Here is a 17,315-nt window from a genome sequence, read left to right on the forward strand (position 1 = left end):
ACAAGTGATATTTATTTCACATTCAGAAATATCTTCATTTTTAGTTCTTGGTACAAAATCAGTACAAAAACTATCTAATGTATTACACATAGGGGTGAGATTTGTTTCACATTCAGTAGCATCTTCCTTTTTTATTTTTGGTTCAAAATCAGTACAAAAACTATCTAATGTATTTAAAGAGGCTGCAGAGTTTTCTGAAGCATGAGAATACATTGGTTCAATAGTTTGAATTTTTTTAGTATTTCTAAGCTTAGCGGGTGTTATATTAGCACTCCTCTTTTTAGAATATGTCTTACGAGGTGTAGGTTTCAGGTTATGCTTCCTAAAGTCATTTTTAGAAATATTGGTTGCAGTGTTCACTTTAGTTTTTTTTCTCTGTACACGTTTCCTTCCATAGTTTTTTGCAGTGTTCACTATAGTTTTTCTTCTTTGTACATGTTTTCTTCCATAGTTTTTTGCAGTGTTCACTTTAGTTTTTCTCTTCTGTACACATTTTCTTCCATAGCTTTTAGGTTCCTTATTTCTTGAAACACGGGTGAGATTTGTTCTAGATACAAAATCAGTAGTAGCACTGATGCATTTCCTTCTTTTATTCTCTCTCTCTTGGTTTTGGTTGGAACAATTCAATTTCACTCCTAATTTTTTAGTACGATCATTAATAACAGTTTCAGAACTACACAAAGTATGAGATGAAGGAGTTTTACTTTCTGTGTCCTGATTTTTGCATTTTACTACTGAATTTTCAGAATTTTCAGTTAACTTAGAAATGGACTTAAGGTGTTGCCATATTTTGCGATTACCTTCTTCTATACTATGCAAATATGTATAACCTTCAGCTGAAGACTTTGATACTCTTACTTCCTCTTCCGAATCATCACTTTCTGTACAGGATTCTGGCAGTTTTGAAAGATGTTGCTGAAGATTATTTTGCATTTCAGACACGTACAAAGTAATATCATTTAGGAGATTTTCCATATTGGGATCAGGATACTTTAGACCTTCTGACAAAGCATCATTGCTATCATTTTCCTCAAAATACTCAATAAGTTTGCAACATTTATCAGAAATATCTTTTGGTTTATATTGTTTAAATTTTCTGCTGCTTCTCTTTAAATTTCGTTGTTTTTTCAATGATTTGCTCTTTTTTTCTTGTTCTCGATACACTTCTAGAATGGGTATACTTTTCTTAATACATCGTTCTTGCAATGTATTCAAAGCGGTAATTTTGCTTGCTAAATCTTGTAACTTCTTTTCCCAAGAAGTATCAGACTCATTTGTAGATGATCCTGCATCACAGTTAGCAGGATTACTGGCACTTTCTTTTACTAAATCTTGTAAATTCTTTTCACAAGAAGCATCAGAATTGCAGCAAGTTTGTTCTGCTTCACAATTAGCAGAATTACTGGCACTTTCTGTTGACTGTCCAACTTCTTTATCCTGATATCCTTGTATTTTAGCTTTACTTACTGAAATGAATGAAATATAAAAATATAGTAACAAAAAGCAATAGAGCTAAAAATTAAAATATTACATATACAGCCAAAGCTCATTATCGTGGCACCCCAATTTCACGACACTCTGGATTACCCGACACTTTTTAAAAGTCCTGAACTCATGCCATAGAATTTTAGTGACTCTGGATTTTAGGAGTTTTTGTTTTTTGGTGTGACTCTGGTTATGACAACACTTTGAGCTGCGCAGACTGGATCAAATTTTTCTTAGGTATTCAAATATTTTCAGTATAAAATAATGAAAACATTTGGAAAAGTTTATTTTAGGAACTTCAACTCTGACAAGAGACTTGACCACACATGATACTTCATGGTGGGGGCGAGTAGATCAAGTTCTAAAAGCTAATGGTTTCAGACTTTGACAAGAGGAATAATAGAAAGGAATTCAAAGTAGATGGATTTTAATACTGAATTAGGGAAACAGCAGGAGAAGAGAAAAAGACCATAGCTACCTTAAGCTATAGATGGTCACTGTAAGCTTCTCCCATGAGAGAAAGAGATAAGAGTTGATTATAAGTTTGAAAAGGAACACACAACTTTAAAGTGGATAAAAGAATTATAAAGCATTTTTCCACTTTTGAAAAAGGTGGGCTTACCATCAAAATCTAATCAAATTGTGGACAAAAGTGAAGAGTCTTTAACTGGCTTCTTTCTTGCTGATAATTACAGGAACCCTTTTTTTAATACTTTATAATCAACTTCGAGGAAAGAAAGGGTGTAATAAATGTTATTTAAAAGTTAAGCAAACCCTTATTGGAAAGTACTTTAGAGTAAAAGAAAAAAAAAAGTCAAGTATTTTTTTTTCTTAAAATTTTATTTTTATCTACCAATAATTCAATTTTACATTAGTTAAATCAAATTAAAAACATCAAAAATATTAAATTCTTCATTAAATCTGTAATTTTATTATTAACTAATGTTTAATTATGAATTTTAAAACTATTCCGGTTATGATATTGCTCCGGCTATGGTGACACTTTGTTGACAGCTCTAAAGGTGAAGTGATAACGAGGTTCAACTGTATTATGCAAACACCTTTGTTATTAACCTCAAATCATGCAAAAATATTAACACTTGCACTGACATGCATCCTTTAGGCAACATTTCAATGTACAACAATTGACCTACTCTATAAAAATTGAACATGAATCCATGCTGTTGTTTTGAAACAAAAGAAAATGGAAGGGACTTTAAATACCTCATCATCTAATCAATACCTAACATAATAACTCGCAGATCTAACTGGTAAAACCATACTTGTAAGTAAAATAAGGAATAACAACATCAAATAGCACAAATATCAGATAACTGCACATACGTGTTTCAGTGTTTCAAGGAACTCCTTTTCCAATGCAATAGAAATGAGCTTATGGACAAAAAGACATCCGACAGCTTTTGTCAGCAATAATCAGCAATTTGTGCAATTTGATGCTATTATTTCTCAATTTACTCTTTTTATGCACAAAGGCAAGAATTTCACTTTGCAAGGTTGCATAGATTTACTATGTTCTTAATAGCATTAAAAATAAATTAAAAAAAAAATTCTCTACAATTTCAGCAGATCTTTTATTTATTTATTTTATTTATTTTTTTTTTGGTTCGCCCACTTCACCATTTAAAAAAAAAAAGTGATTTTTAACATTAATATTAAAAAAAGAACATTGAATTTTAGTTGTAATTACCAGATAAAATTATCTGCCAATTCCATTTTAACAGATGCATTAATTTTGGCTCAAAACACCCTATGAAGAATCCAAATATGTTAGATCCTTGTTTTACTGCATGAGCTTTATGAAAAATGGACCCTACTTTTATGCAATGCAATTACAGTTTCAAGATTTCCAGATACAATCTTTTTCGAGTTGGTTGAGGAAAGTGTGTCACCCCCCTAAAACTGAAATGTGCGCATGACTTTTATCCTTTTTTGCACTGATCATGTCACATTTCATGACAGTGATTGGTTTTACACATATTTGAGCTACATTCAACTTTTTTCTAGGTCATAGAACTTTTGTTTTAAAAAAATTCCAAAAAATATTTTTTAGTTAATTCCAAGCAAAATTTTTCAAAGAAATGTTTTCAGGTTAGTTTTTATTTTATTTCATTTTATTTACTGTTTTTTTCATTAAATTTTCATGTATAGTTTATCCGAAAGTGCATACTGCAATAGGATTTTTAACACAAGTATTATCATTAACATGTTTCTAAGAGGAGGGGTCCCACTTATCCCGTAAATTTTCCCAATGAGGACCCCAAAGCAGAATACTTCACGATGTTTTGCAGTGTAAAATCATTTGACCAAAATTGTTCTGCAATTACTGTAAGCATTGTATACACAAGCATTGCACCCCGAAGCCCCCCGTGCCTACCGCATTTGCAGTTTACCAGTTTTAGATGCTCAAAATGACTCGGACAAATGGGGTCAAAGGGATGCATACACAAGCAACCAACATGACTTTTTCCACAAATCTGGAGCCCTAAATAAAAGTAACTTCATACAGGATATACAGTAAAATCCCTCAAATGCGGACACTAATGGGATTCTTCATCCTGCTTAAGTAAAAAGGTTTTTATTGGCATTATTGTTTCACAAGCTATCAGAATAAAAAGAACTTGCAATACCATTTCCACTTTTAATCAAGAAATTTCTGTATCCAAAAATATACTTTTTAATAAAAACTTCCGTAAAAATCTGGTTGAAAACATTTGCTTAAGTATAGCCTTCAATGAACATTTCGCTTCTCTTGAAACGGTTTAACTGTTTAAATGTGTGATACAACCGTGACAAACCATTTTTTTGGATCACTGGTGTTGATGGTTTTTGCACGTGGGAAAAAGACGACTGGCATGTTTTCGGATTATTCTCTTCGGATGTGGACTAATTTTTTTAGATTTTACGTTGATAACTGGAATGAATTTTGTCAAGTTGAATATTGGATTGGTTTTGTTATAAATGGATTTCAAGGTAAGATAATTTTAGTTCTTGGCAGGTACTGTCCCGTGGATGTCTAATTATTCGGAACTTGTTTTCCAAATTAGTCGAGGCAAAAACCCCTGCTTTTATTTTTAGGTTTAAGCTCTTGTTTATTGTTTAATATGCGGTGCGTTTTGCCCAATGTTACTCTATATTGCATATACTGGAGCTTAGACACTCTTTTAGTTCATAGTTAAATTTTTTGGCCTTTTGACAATATTTATCGAATCCTCCACGGCTGATGAGCTCTGGATTCATACTTTGTCTTTTCCTATTAAATAGCTGCTTGCAATTTTCCTTTTTCTCATCATTATTTTTTATATAAATTGTTTAATATTTGGTATTTGGCTTGCATATTTTTTATATTTACTTGGCTTTTTAGTTTTGCTGCGTGGCGCATCTGTGGACTTTTGGTGCATCCTTTTCAATATTTTTAACTTTTATTATAATATATATATATATATATAAATATTCAGTTTTTGAAACTTCACTGTTGTCATGCATTTATATGGAACCTAATCCTTGGTAATTAATGATAAACCTAATGAGATTGATATGATTTGGCTGGAGTTGATGAGCAATAAGGGCAATAAACTACGTTTAGGGAACATTTATAGGCCACCCAACTTAAGCCAGGGTCAAGATGAACAGATGTTTAGTATCATTAGTGACATTTCAAGCAAGGGGTCAGTCATTATTATGGGAGATTTTAATTTTCCAGGAATTGATTGGAATAATTTTTTCCATAGTAATAGCAGAGAGGAGGAATTTTTGAAAGTAATTGGTGATTGTTTTTTAGATCAAATTGTAACTCAGGGTACTCGACAGGACGTGATTTTGGATCTAGTTTTCTGTGATATGGAAGGTTCTGTTCAGGGGTTATGTGTAGGGGAACACATTGGAGAAAGTGACCACAATAGTATTAGGTTTGAGATTAAATTTGATACACACAAAGTAGAGAATTTTAGGTTTGTGCCCAATTTAGAAATACTGATTTTGTGGCACTTAGGCAGAGTTTGAAAGCAGTTTTTTCTTCTGGATTGGACAATAGCAATGTGAATCTTCAGTGGGCAGAGTTTTAAGGAAAAACTAGCGAAAACGGTTGGGGATCATGTTTCTTTTAGGAGAAAGGGTGTCAACACTAAAATTTGGCCAATGTGGTTCTCCAGGGAAACTAAAGACGCTCTAAATTATAAGCAAGCTGCTTTTCATAGGTTTAGAGAAACTGGTCACAGTGCAGATAGGCTCCAATATTGTAAGGCAAGGCGTAAATTTAAGTATTTGGTACGGATTCAGAAAAGAGAGTTGGAGCAAAGACTGGTAGATAACATAAACAGGAATCCCAAGAGGTTTTTTGCATACGCTAATTCGGGGAAAGTTCGAAATAGTCATATTGGGCCACTGGTTGATGAGCACGGAATTTTAATTCAGGACGATATTGATATTGCTAATGTTCTTAATAACTTTTTTTTGAGTGTTTTTAACGATAACTGTATCTTAACAGTTGACTCCAACAAGACACAAGCTATAGTACAGCTCGAGGACTTTGTATTTTCCAGGGATGACGTTTTACTTCATTTGAAAAAAATTAAAAAGACTAAGGCTCCGGAACCTGATAATATTTATCCAAATATTTTAGTTGAATGTGCGGAGGAATTAGCAGATGTAATCTTAAATATTTTCAATGCTTCTTATAACTCGGGGACAGTGCCAGAGGACTGGAAGCTGGCTAACATTACACCGCTCTTCAAGAAAGGGTCTAAAGGGAGTGCGGGAAATTATAGACCTGTGAGTCTAACTTCGGTGGTTTGCAAAATTTTTGAAACATTGATAAAAATTAAGATAGTAAATTTTCTAGAAACTAATAATCTATTGACTAGTGTTCAGTACGGTTTCAGGAAAGGTAAATCTTGTGCAACTAATTTATTACATTTCTATGACAAAGTTACCATGGCTTTGGATAATAAGAAGCCTGTAGATGTTGTTTACATTGATTTTCAAAAAGCTTTCGACAAGGTACCGCATGTTGCTCTACTTAGCAAATTAGCTGATATAGGAATAGGAGGGAAAACTTTCATTTGGGTAAAAAACTGGCTGACCGGAAGGAAACAAAGGGTAGTTGTAAGGGGAAATTATTCTAATTGGAGTAAGGTTTTAAGCGGGGTTCCTCAAGCATCAGTGTTAGGGCCTGTTTTGTTCATTGTTTTTATGAACGATATTCACAAAAATATTTCTGGGAACATGAATTGTTTTGCTGATGATATCAAAGTTATGGGGACTGTAGAAAATGAAGAACAAGCAAAACAGCTGCAAGAGGATCTAGATTATATTACAGAGTGGGCTGATAAATGGGGTATGGCTGTTAATGTTGGGAAATGTCAAGTGCTACATTTAGGGCATGGAAATAAGTGTACAAGTTATTATTTGCAAGGTTCAGTCATTAGTCAGGCAGACAAAGTTACTGATCTGGGGGTCTTAATAAGTCAGGATTTAAAGTTTAGCCAACAGTGCAGCATTGCTAGTAATAAGGCCAATAAGATGCTTGGGTTTATCAATAGATCTATTTCAAACAAATCTAAAGAAGTTCTTCTGCCTTTATATAGAAGTTTGGTAAGACCTCATTTGGAGTATGCTGTTCAGTTTTGGTCTCCTTATCTTAAGAAAGACATTAATGTATTGGAAAGGGTTCAAAGGCGAGCTACAAGGCTAATAAATGGACTTTCTCACTTAGACTATGATTCCAGGCTTAGAAGGCTAAAAATGTAGTCTTGAGCAAAGAAGAGACCGAGGGGACATGATTCAGTTGTTTAAATTTATTAAAATGAAAGATGTTATGGGGCTGAAGTTTAGCACTGAAAACAGGACAAGGGGCCATTGTTTTAAGCTATTTAAATCTCATGGCTAACATGGATGTTAGGAAAAATTATTATTTTAGCAGGGTAGTGCAACCTTGGAACAGTTTACCGGAAGAGGTGGTAATGAGCAAGGGAGTAGATAGTTTTAAGAGGGCCATTGATCTTCACTGGGGATTGTAAATTGACTAGGACCAGTCTAGCTGGGCCTAGAGCCTGTTGCTGGTCATCACTTTTGTATTTGTGTTTGTATAACTCCTACTTGGAAATTCCTAACAAATATTAAATGCAGAAAATTTCATTCTTTCAACTAGTGCCAATATTTAAATGCACAGATATAAGATCTCACTGTTAAAACTGCGAAAAATACTAAGTTGGTTTTCAATTAATATCTTCATTAATTCATAGGTGTCCACCAAGGGAAGCTCAGACTACGGCATTGAAAATTTTAGGAGGGTTGTTTTCAGGGGTATTTTTCTCTGTTGTATTTGGGGAAGAGGTGGACACCCCTGGGTAATTAGTGTTACTAAGACGAGACGAAGCTAAGAACACTTTTGATCAAGTCACCTTTTGAGCGTAAAAACGAATGAACAAAATCGTTTCATCTGTTTGAAAGCTACGATTCCACAAACACACACAAATATACATGTCAAACTTATTATCTCTTTCCTAATAGAGTCGGGTTTTAAAAATTAACTTTTTTAATATCTGAAATGATACCTTACTTAACTAAATGAAAACACCTAACTTACATAAAATTTAAGAGTGCTTCATACCTATCTATATTTAGAATTCAAATATGTGTTGAAATTTAAGAATATAAAAGATTTGTTTAAGATCCGTAAAAAACAGATGAGGATACAAATCTTTATCTTCCCTCAGATATCCGGCATATCACTATTCAGGATTTTTTAAAGCCAATTTTTTGCCAAAATTATCCTACAATATTTGCTGCAACTGTTCTGAGCCCACTCTGAACATTAGTGATGCATTCATTATAATACATTACAAAAAAAAAAAAACCCTGAATTTTTGAGACACAATGTAAAAATTTAAAATTGTGAAAATTTTTTTTTACCTGAAATATTTGTGTTGTTACATATCAAAGTAAGGCACATGCAGTTTTCTTTAAAATCAGCTATTATGCAACTCTGAAGCTCCCATAGAACATTTACTACATTGTGTTTGGGATCTTTCAAAGGCACATTTTACTTTTTGTTAAGAAAATTAGAGCAATTTAAATGGTAGTTAGAAAGGTTCAAATGTCGTTTATTATCATTTCTAACTTTTTCTTTGGGGGGGGGGTCTAAGAGGTAGGGAAATTACCATTGTATTTCAGCTCAATAGGCTTTGTACTGTGTACAATTCAGGAAATTATCATCCCCCAAAACTAATGCTACGTTGTGTAAATGCAATTCGGCGAAAAACAGCGAAAAATGAGTTTAATACTATGAAAAAGTTGTTACCCAAGCAATTGTTCATATAAATCAGCTTAGCATTTCATTTTATGAGTAAACTGTGTTTTAAACAGAAAAAAACAAGTTTTCTATTTTAGAATACAGATTTTTGTAAAATTTTCGATTTTTTAATATTGTTTCTAGAATGTGCCAATTTTCAAAGTTAGTTTTGTGAAGCTGTTGATTTTATAACTTGATTTTTGCGAAAGTACCAATTTTAAAATAAGATTTTTGTGAAGGTACCAAAAAAACGGTAGTAAAATCAGACTGTATTAGGCCCTGCCTCTAAATATGTTAAAACTCAAGCTAAGCACAATTTAGAGATGGAAGTTTTAGTTCCATTTGAGGAACTTGTTTGTTTACTTCATCTCAACCTTGTGAACTAGTTCAAATGAACTATTCAGAGTTTTTTGGCAGGAAAATATAGTTACATACTCGTTTCACAGGTGTAGTGTTGTCAGATAGGCAGTTCTCCCTTAAAGGTTGGAGGGGGGGGGGGGTGAATTTTGCGATTTGCCCGGCTGTGAAGATTTGGGTTCATTGAATTTCCGCATATTTATTTATTTTTTTTGACTAATTTCCGCTTATTTATTCATATTTTTCGGTTTAATTATCAAAACTAATATTTTTGAGCAATCAGGGATGCCAACCTAAGGGGGGGGGGGGGGGGGGGTCATGGTGCAGACTGTGCCATTGAAATTTTAAGGGGGTGTTTTGAGGGGTATTTTTTTTTAGGGGGTTGCGCCCTTGTTCGAAGGAGAGGGGCATCCCTGGAGCAATGCATAATTATATATGCATCTTTACAATTGTTTTCAACTGTCATTTTCTTCTCCCATTAAGTATTTATGCCGATTTTTAATTTTTTGCATCACATTTCGTGTTCTGTGTCAAAGTTTCATCATTTTAGAGATTGGTTGGTTTCGTTATCAAAATTAGTTTCTCAGTTATTCATTTTTGGTATCATCTTCCCATCTACTGTCAAGAGCATTTTTTAATACTCTCAATCGATAGCATACATAGACTTCAGTGCACCCCCACCCCTTATAGAAGAGACCTTTTAGAAAGTACGCAAAAGTTAATATTAAATAATAATAATAATTAATTTTAACATAGTATTATTTCAGAGCGTGCAGCCTCCTACCTCTTGCACCCCCCCCCCCCCCCGCTTCGCAGCCAAGGTTTTCAATAATTTCTTTGTTCACTAAATTACTATCAAAATAAACCACTCAATAGCATAGCCAGGAAAACTAAACATTGAAGGATGAAATGTTTAAAACAGAGGGTTAGTTAAAGCAGTTTTCTATGGAAAGGGGGCAAAAAAAAAAAAAAAAAAAAATTTTTTTTTGATTATCACTATTACTGTTATACATTTAATTCCTTCATGGGACAGGTATTCCCCCCTCCCTCCCTCCCTCCCTTCATTTCGCCAATAATTTGCTAAGAATACTTTCTGGTTCCGCTCTGCAAACAATTTATGGAAACAGAGTTGTATTAACTGAAATGGTTTTACTGAATTGGTTTTCAATTCAATGTATTTTGTGATAGGGTTGAGATGCTATTTCATTTTCTTTTGAATATTTTAAATCATTGAATATTTTGTTGAAATATTTTGCCCTGAAAGCGACAGTGCAGGAATTCGGGGAACGGGGGAACAAACTGAGGCCCTTACCTCAGGCGGCGACTTTTTAGGGGTGCCCTCATTTCTGTTTTTCTCGTTGAAACTCCTTATAAAAACTCGAAAAAAAAATTTCATAAGGGCGGCACTTTCAAAAGATATACACCGACTAGGAAAGATTGTACAGCCAGCATTTATTTAAAAACTGAAAAAAAAAAAAAAACCTTAAGGGGTCAACAATCTTGAGTAGTTGTGAAGTTTTCAAAACACATTGAGCAAATGATAAACTCATTTTATAAAACATTGTATTTTTATTGTATTTTGTATGTTGCTGCAGGTGTAACACGTACAAAACATTGTTTTTCAAGTACACAAATTATTTTTAGAAAGTTGATGCTTCGTTTGATACATAAGGGTTCCTTTTATTCGAATATACCACAATAAAATGCCTAAAATTCTGGGGGAAAACTGCAAATATATGCACAAAAATCTCATACCCGTGCAAATGGATTGATCAAAACATGAGTTTTAAGAAAGGCAGAACATTTTTATTAATGAGCACAAAAAAGTATTTTCCTAATTTCTTTTGCACTATCAAAAGTAGAAAAAAAATCTTTACAAAGACTTTCTTTTTTTTCTAATCATTTTAAATTCTATTTGCGCAATGGAAATATTTTGAAGTGTAAATTTAAAAAAAATTTTTTTTCATTTTAACTCTGAAAAAAGCACGCCCACTATGCATGTGACGAGGTGCACAAACTCAGCATATTTCACTAATCACGCCACATCTATCGGGCATTGTGATTGAACTGAAAGGAAAGCCTTTTCAAGAATCTTGCTGAACATTCCCCCACCTGCCTCTGCTAAACAATAGCTGCAATGAATCTTAAATGACTGAACGAAAAGCAAATACAATGCGAGAGACATGCAGGAAAACTGGTCGAACAAGATTTGAAATCGAACTAGATGCAATACTGAACTAAACAGTCAGCTTTAGTTTAGGGAACTAGATTTATAGTTCAGTGAACTAGATGAGGAATAGATCTGCTAATGAACTAGATGCCAAATTGAACTAAAGAACTAAATGAACTGCTAAACTAGTTGTCAAATCGAACGAGAGAAAAAGAACTACACGAAATCGAACTAAGAACTAAACAAACTAGATTGTTTTCTACTGAACTAAAAGCTGAACTCGTTCGATTGAAAGACCCATTCACTCTGACCGGGTCCGAACTAAACGTTCCATCCCTAAAGCTCATTCTCTTTACAAAAAAAACAAATTAACAAATTTAAATTTATACTTAAATATTCAGCTTAAAATATTACTTCAGCTTAAATTATATAAAAAAATAAAGGCACACATTCTTAAAATTGACACCTTAAATATATCATTAAGAGTTATGCAAAATAAGTTCACCTTTTTTAAAAAAAAAATTATTCATTTTATACCTTAATAACCATCTTAAAACTTTATTTTAGTTTCAAAAATAAAGATATACATTCTCAAAAGAAGAAAATTAACACCTTAAACATAAATTCCAAAAGATACAGGTACATAGACTTAAAAAATGCAAATTAACACATTTTAAATATATTATTCATAGTTATGTTAATTTGTTATTTTTTAAAAACATTAATGAACTGAAACTTAAAAAATCAATTAAAAATTTTACTTCAATTCAAAAAAAAAAATATGTAAAGCCTTTAAGTATGCAAATTAACATGCAAACTATCTTAAGAGTTATTTTAACCATGTTTACTTTTTAAACAAACTAATAAACGTATACTTAAATAATCATCTTAAACTTTTACTTTAATTCCAATAAATACAGGTACACATTCTTGAAAGATTACAAATTAATATCTTAAAATATATTATTAAGAATTATGTTAAACTAGAAATAGTCTAAAAATATATGAAAATTAGGGTGTAAAACATTCTTTTTTTTATTTTTCCCCCTGGTTTTTTTTTTTTTTTACCCAGAAAAATTGGAAATTTTCATGCACAAAATATTGTACTTTTAGAAAGTTTTACTATTTTCATTCTATTGCTTTTTTTCTTCAGATTTTTTTTCTGTCAGTTTCCTACATGAAATCACTAACTTTGTTAAATGCATGGAGATGTGAGAGTTTAATGTCTCTGTAAATTCAGTTTCAGTTATCTTTTCACTAAAACTGAACAAACTTGAAATATGCAGGACACACTCATATCAATAATGTCAATTATAGGAAATTATTTAGTTTAATATAGTCCATTCAACCTGTACATCCATACATGTACTCACAATTGCATCAAAGCATGTAGAGTAGTGTCGAAAATACGATTGACGCTCGCCCCACCTCGGACACTGACAACTCGGATTATCCAAAAAATTCTTCGGACTACATAAGGACATGTGCTCTTTACTTCCTTAAGTTATGAAAAGAAAATATTATTCCCTCTAAAAATTTATCACTCAATATCAACATTAATTTATGCTTTAACAAGGTTCATACTCAACTTCGAAAACTAAAAGTAAGGATTTTTTAAGGAGTTTTCAGGGGTTCATTTTACTTTTTAAGGACAAGTTTCTTGTTTAAAGATGCATATTTTAAAACGTATTTCAGAAAAAATATGTAACATACTAAATTTATAGCATAGCAAAAATATACAATTACTGCTTCTTAGACTTGAGCCGTCACAGAATCAAATTCAAATACGGGGAGGGGGTAACCATTTAAATATGTTTTATTTTGAGAATTGATAAAAAATAAGTGATATTGATTGAAAATTAGTATTTTTTCAAAAACAAAACACGTACTAACAATTTCCTAACCAGAAAAAGACTAAAAAATAAAATAATTGCTAAAATAAGAACTATATAATAAGCCAACTGAAAGCAGTAGTGGCCAAAATAACTTCCAACTATCAAAATAATTGAAAGATTTACAGTATACAAAAGGACAAATTTCAAACAAACCATTCTCGGCAAAGCTTGTGTTTGATTTTGGCATAGAAACATAAGGTTGCTCATACGAGATTGAAATACAGAAAATTCCATTTAAACATTAGGGAACCCTTTGAAAAATTGTACAAATTATTTTAATTTTCAAAATTGATCAAAGTTTTGTAGACCATTTCACAATTTCTGCGTGACTCTACACTGATAAACATAGAAAGCTGACTAATTTTAAGAATTTTTCTTCCAAAAAGTATGAAAATATTAATTCTAGGAAATAGTGGTAGAACTGTTTAGCTATTAAGTTGCTCTCTCATCTGTTATGTTTATTCATGTTTTGTAATTAATATCTACAAAAATTTAAAATTGGAAAGAAAAAAACATGATTTAGATTTAAAAAAAAGTTCAATTTTTTTTTTAAATTAAAAAAATTACCAATTTTACCAAATACAGATGTTACGTCTGGAATAAAACACTTAAAGAAGTTGAAACAAATATACTTTTCAGCCAGCCGATTCCGTACTTAACTCTCTGACACCAGACACTCTTAAAGAGCATGAAATTTGTTAAAAACTTTTCAATTTAATGATTTTAATAAAACACAAATGAACTTAATTTCTTTTCTTCTACACAAGGCACAGTAAGCATCATAGATGCAAAAATTTTTATACCCATGGTGGAAGGAAAGATATTGCGGTTTTCAAAGTGAGTGCGTTAAAAGTATAAAAAACGGCACATAAAAGATTTAATTTAAATAAATCATTTTTGAATTGCATTTTAGAGCTTTGCAATAAAAGTATTACTAATAACAATCGAAGTAGTTGAAGCAAAAATCAAATTAAACCAGCGATTTAGATTTTAACTTTTTGACTCTCGTAAAGGACACAGAATTTGGTTTGAAAATTTTAACTTTGTGATTTTTATAGGAATAAAAAGAAATTTCATGTATTTGCCCTCTAAAAAAGCATAATAAGCATCAAAAATAAGAAAAATTCAATTCTCATATCGGATGCAAACAGATTGCTTCAATGAAAACGAAAGCATCAAAAGTCTAAAAACGGCAAGTAAAAAAATTTATTAAAGCAAAAAAACTTCAGAAAGGTACTTTAACAAGTCTACACGATGTTATATTATTATTAATTATCGAAATAATCGTCAGAAATTTGGAAAAAAATTCAGATGCAGGGAAGAAAATAGTCTAACGAAAAAATCGGATATCCATTATTAACAGAAGGAAAAGTAGCAGATTTCTGGTAAAATTCGGTACAACGTAAGCACTCATATCAGATTGGCGATAGAAGAAAATCTTTTAAGGTCATGTAGAATAAAAAATAAGGAGTTTGTAAGGAGATAATAGGAAAGTTCAGGAGTTTTAAGGGCCCTTATTTTCTTTTCTTAAAAAGCAGGAGTTTATAAGGAGTTTGTAAGGAGCGTACGAATCCTGTTTAATTAACTCTAAATGAGTTTTGATAAGTTTTTTCTTGATGTATCAACATACTTGTGTGTAAATCTGCAGGCAACCAAAAACTGCCCTTTGATCGTCCTCAAATAAGTTTTGATGACTTTTGTCATGACATTTGTCTCTGTGTGAGTGAACATATGCACCTTACATATACAAAAATGTTAGTCATAGAAGGATAAAATTTCCTATACATGCTTCGTACAGCGTCAAGTTTTACACTCCCCTTTTAAATTGCAATTGGATATTCCAAAATAATTGTTTGTTCGTCCTTTGAGGCAAAACAATGCTTTAATTTCAAATTAGTCCTTAAAACTAAACCTACCCAGTTACGTTATGTAGTTGTTTAAGGAGGCCCCGACTTCAAAAGGTTATTAAAAATTAAGAGATCGTATATAATTATTTCGGTATTTAAAATAATTCATCGTATAGTAATTTAAATCAGCGTTTATTTTATAATTCGGTGTTTAGTTTAGTTGATTTTTTAACTGGAATTGTAAAATAAATTTCATTTCTATGTTTGGGTAGGAAATAGAATGTAAGTGTAATCAGTTACTTTTTGCTTTTTAGTTCCTGGGTATTTTTTGAAGGCGGTTTTTTTTTTATTTAAAAGTAATTTATTCTATACAATGTTTTAACTCAATTTTTTAAAAAAAGCTGAAAAAATCATACTTTAACTGAAAAACCTGGAAAAAATAAAAAAAAGCGGAAAGTTTCAAATATTGAGATTTATGAAGCGAAGATGATCCTTTTTTAACAGCAAATGTTGAATGCATAACTCTGTCAAGATGCACATAAATTGAAAATATAGACTGCATACATTTTAAAATAGTTAACATTTGTGTGCTCATAAGTTCACTAAAATCTAGAATTTTGTGCAGATCCATGACCAGGGTTCGCTGATATATATCATGATATATATCTGATATTTATTTTGAAAATATCATGATATTTTGATATTTTCAATATTTATTTTTCAACTACAGTATTTTCAATATAAAAATTATATTAATCATAGCAATACTGTTCACTTATTATTAAAAATAACCGAAAAGTAATGTACCATATTTCTATGATGTATTAATATATCATAAATACAGCGAAGTAACATAATATTCATTTTTTATATTCATTTTTATTATTAGTAATGTAACAATTTTAATTCATATTAAAAGTGCCTAATTAATTATTAAACGTTGGTCAGAAGAAAAGAAAATATGTTACGTGCACCAACTAATGCATATTTTTATTTCGGAAACATACAATTGTGTAAAAGTAGCTAATAGAAGAAAGACGAGAAAAATAGCTAATGCTAAATTAACTTCATTAAAATTAATAAAAATGTGATACGAAATATTAGGTATATATAATGAAAGAAATCTCAATTTTAAGTCTACATACAGTAAACTCCCGATTATCCGCGGAATTGGGTGGCACAAGTGCCGCGGATAATAAAAATCGCCGATAATCGCAAAAAGACTAAAATGGGGACAAATCAGGTAAAAATTTTCCTATCTCAAATTCTTAACTGTATTGATGCATAACACTTTCTGCAAACAGTGAAAATATATATAGAGTACAGTACAAATGTTTTGTATTTTTGCACAACCGAACTTAACATCAATAACAAACAAATGTATGTACGATGAAAAACGCACAATAATAATAATAATAATAAAATTAAATTAAATCAATCAATCAAGCAAAAACAACTGAGTGTAAATTTACAATTTTTCCAAAAAAAAAAAAAAAACAGCCACTGGTATTCACTTTTTACTGCAAAAATACACGTTCGTGATTGTTGATTGATTCGCGGATAAACCGCTCGCGGATAATCGGGAGTCTACTGTATTGTATTAATAATATAAGAAAATAAAGAGTGATTTGAGGATGCATTTACTATTTTGAACACTTTAGTTTGTACTAATTGAAAACATTGGATATTTTCGATATTTTCGAAAATATGATATTTTTGAACCCTGTCCATGACCATCAAGGACTTGGTGTTTGGTACAACAACAATTATTCTGTGAAAAGCAAACATTACTCATGTTAAACAGTAAGTTATCACCCTAAAGCCAGATATAAGCCAGAAATACATGCAATGTGCTGACAGACTGGTTATCACGCCCAGTGATTGCAGTTTCGTCTTTGTTATGAACTCCTCAATCTGGATTAGTGAATAATAGAGCTGGAGACATATGCCATCTCATTGAATCTGAGAGTGCCAACAAACTGGTAGCTACCAGTTTCCAGCTCGGTTATTCACTATTCCAAACTGATGAATCCATAACGAGGACAAAACTTCAATCACGGGATGTGATAACCGGTCTGTCAGTATATTGCATGTATTGCTAATGATATTCAGAATTAGCGAATAGTCAATGAGCTTAAGTTAGGATCAAAACTGAATATGGCAGTTAGAATTTCCTGCAATTCATGCTCAATAAGCTTATTAATCAACACAGGACTTCTTTTGGTCCACGAATTTCAGATTTTTCATTAGAA

General features: G+C 31.6%; 1 protein-coding gene across 1 annotated transcript in view; it reads right to left on the bottom strand.

Annotated features, from left to right (window-relative positions):
* The window catches only part of LOC129219108 (uncharacterized), a 67,495-nt gene extending 66,520 nt beyond the window's left edge, over positions 1-975 (bottom strand). Inside the window, exon 1 of the mRNA XM_054853428.1 lies at positions 831-975. Coding sequence (XP_054709403.1) covers positions 831-975 — 145 coding nt within the window. The remainder of the gene's footprint in view (positions 1-830) is intronic.
* Between the last annotated feature and the right edge of the window lie 16,340 nt (positions 976-17,315).

This window comes from Uloborus diversus, chromosome 3, assembly GCF_026930045.1.
Source record: "Uloborus diversus isolate 005 chromosome 3, Udiv.v.3.1, whole genome shotgun sequence".
Lineage (NCBI taxonomy): Eukaryota > Metazoa > Arthropoda > Arachnida > Araneae > Uloboridae > Uloborus > Uloborus diversus.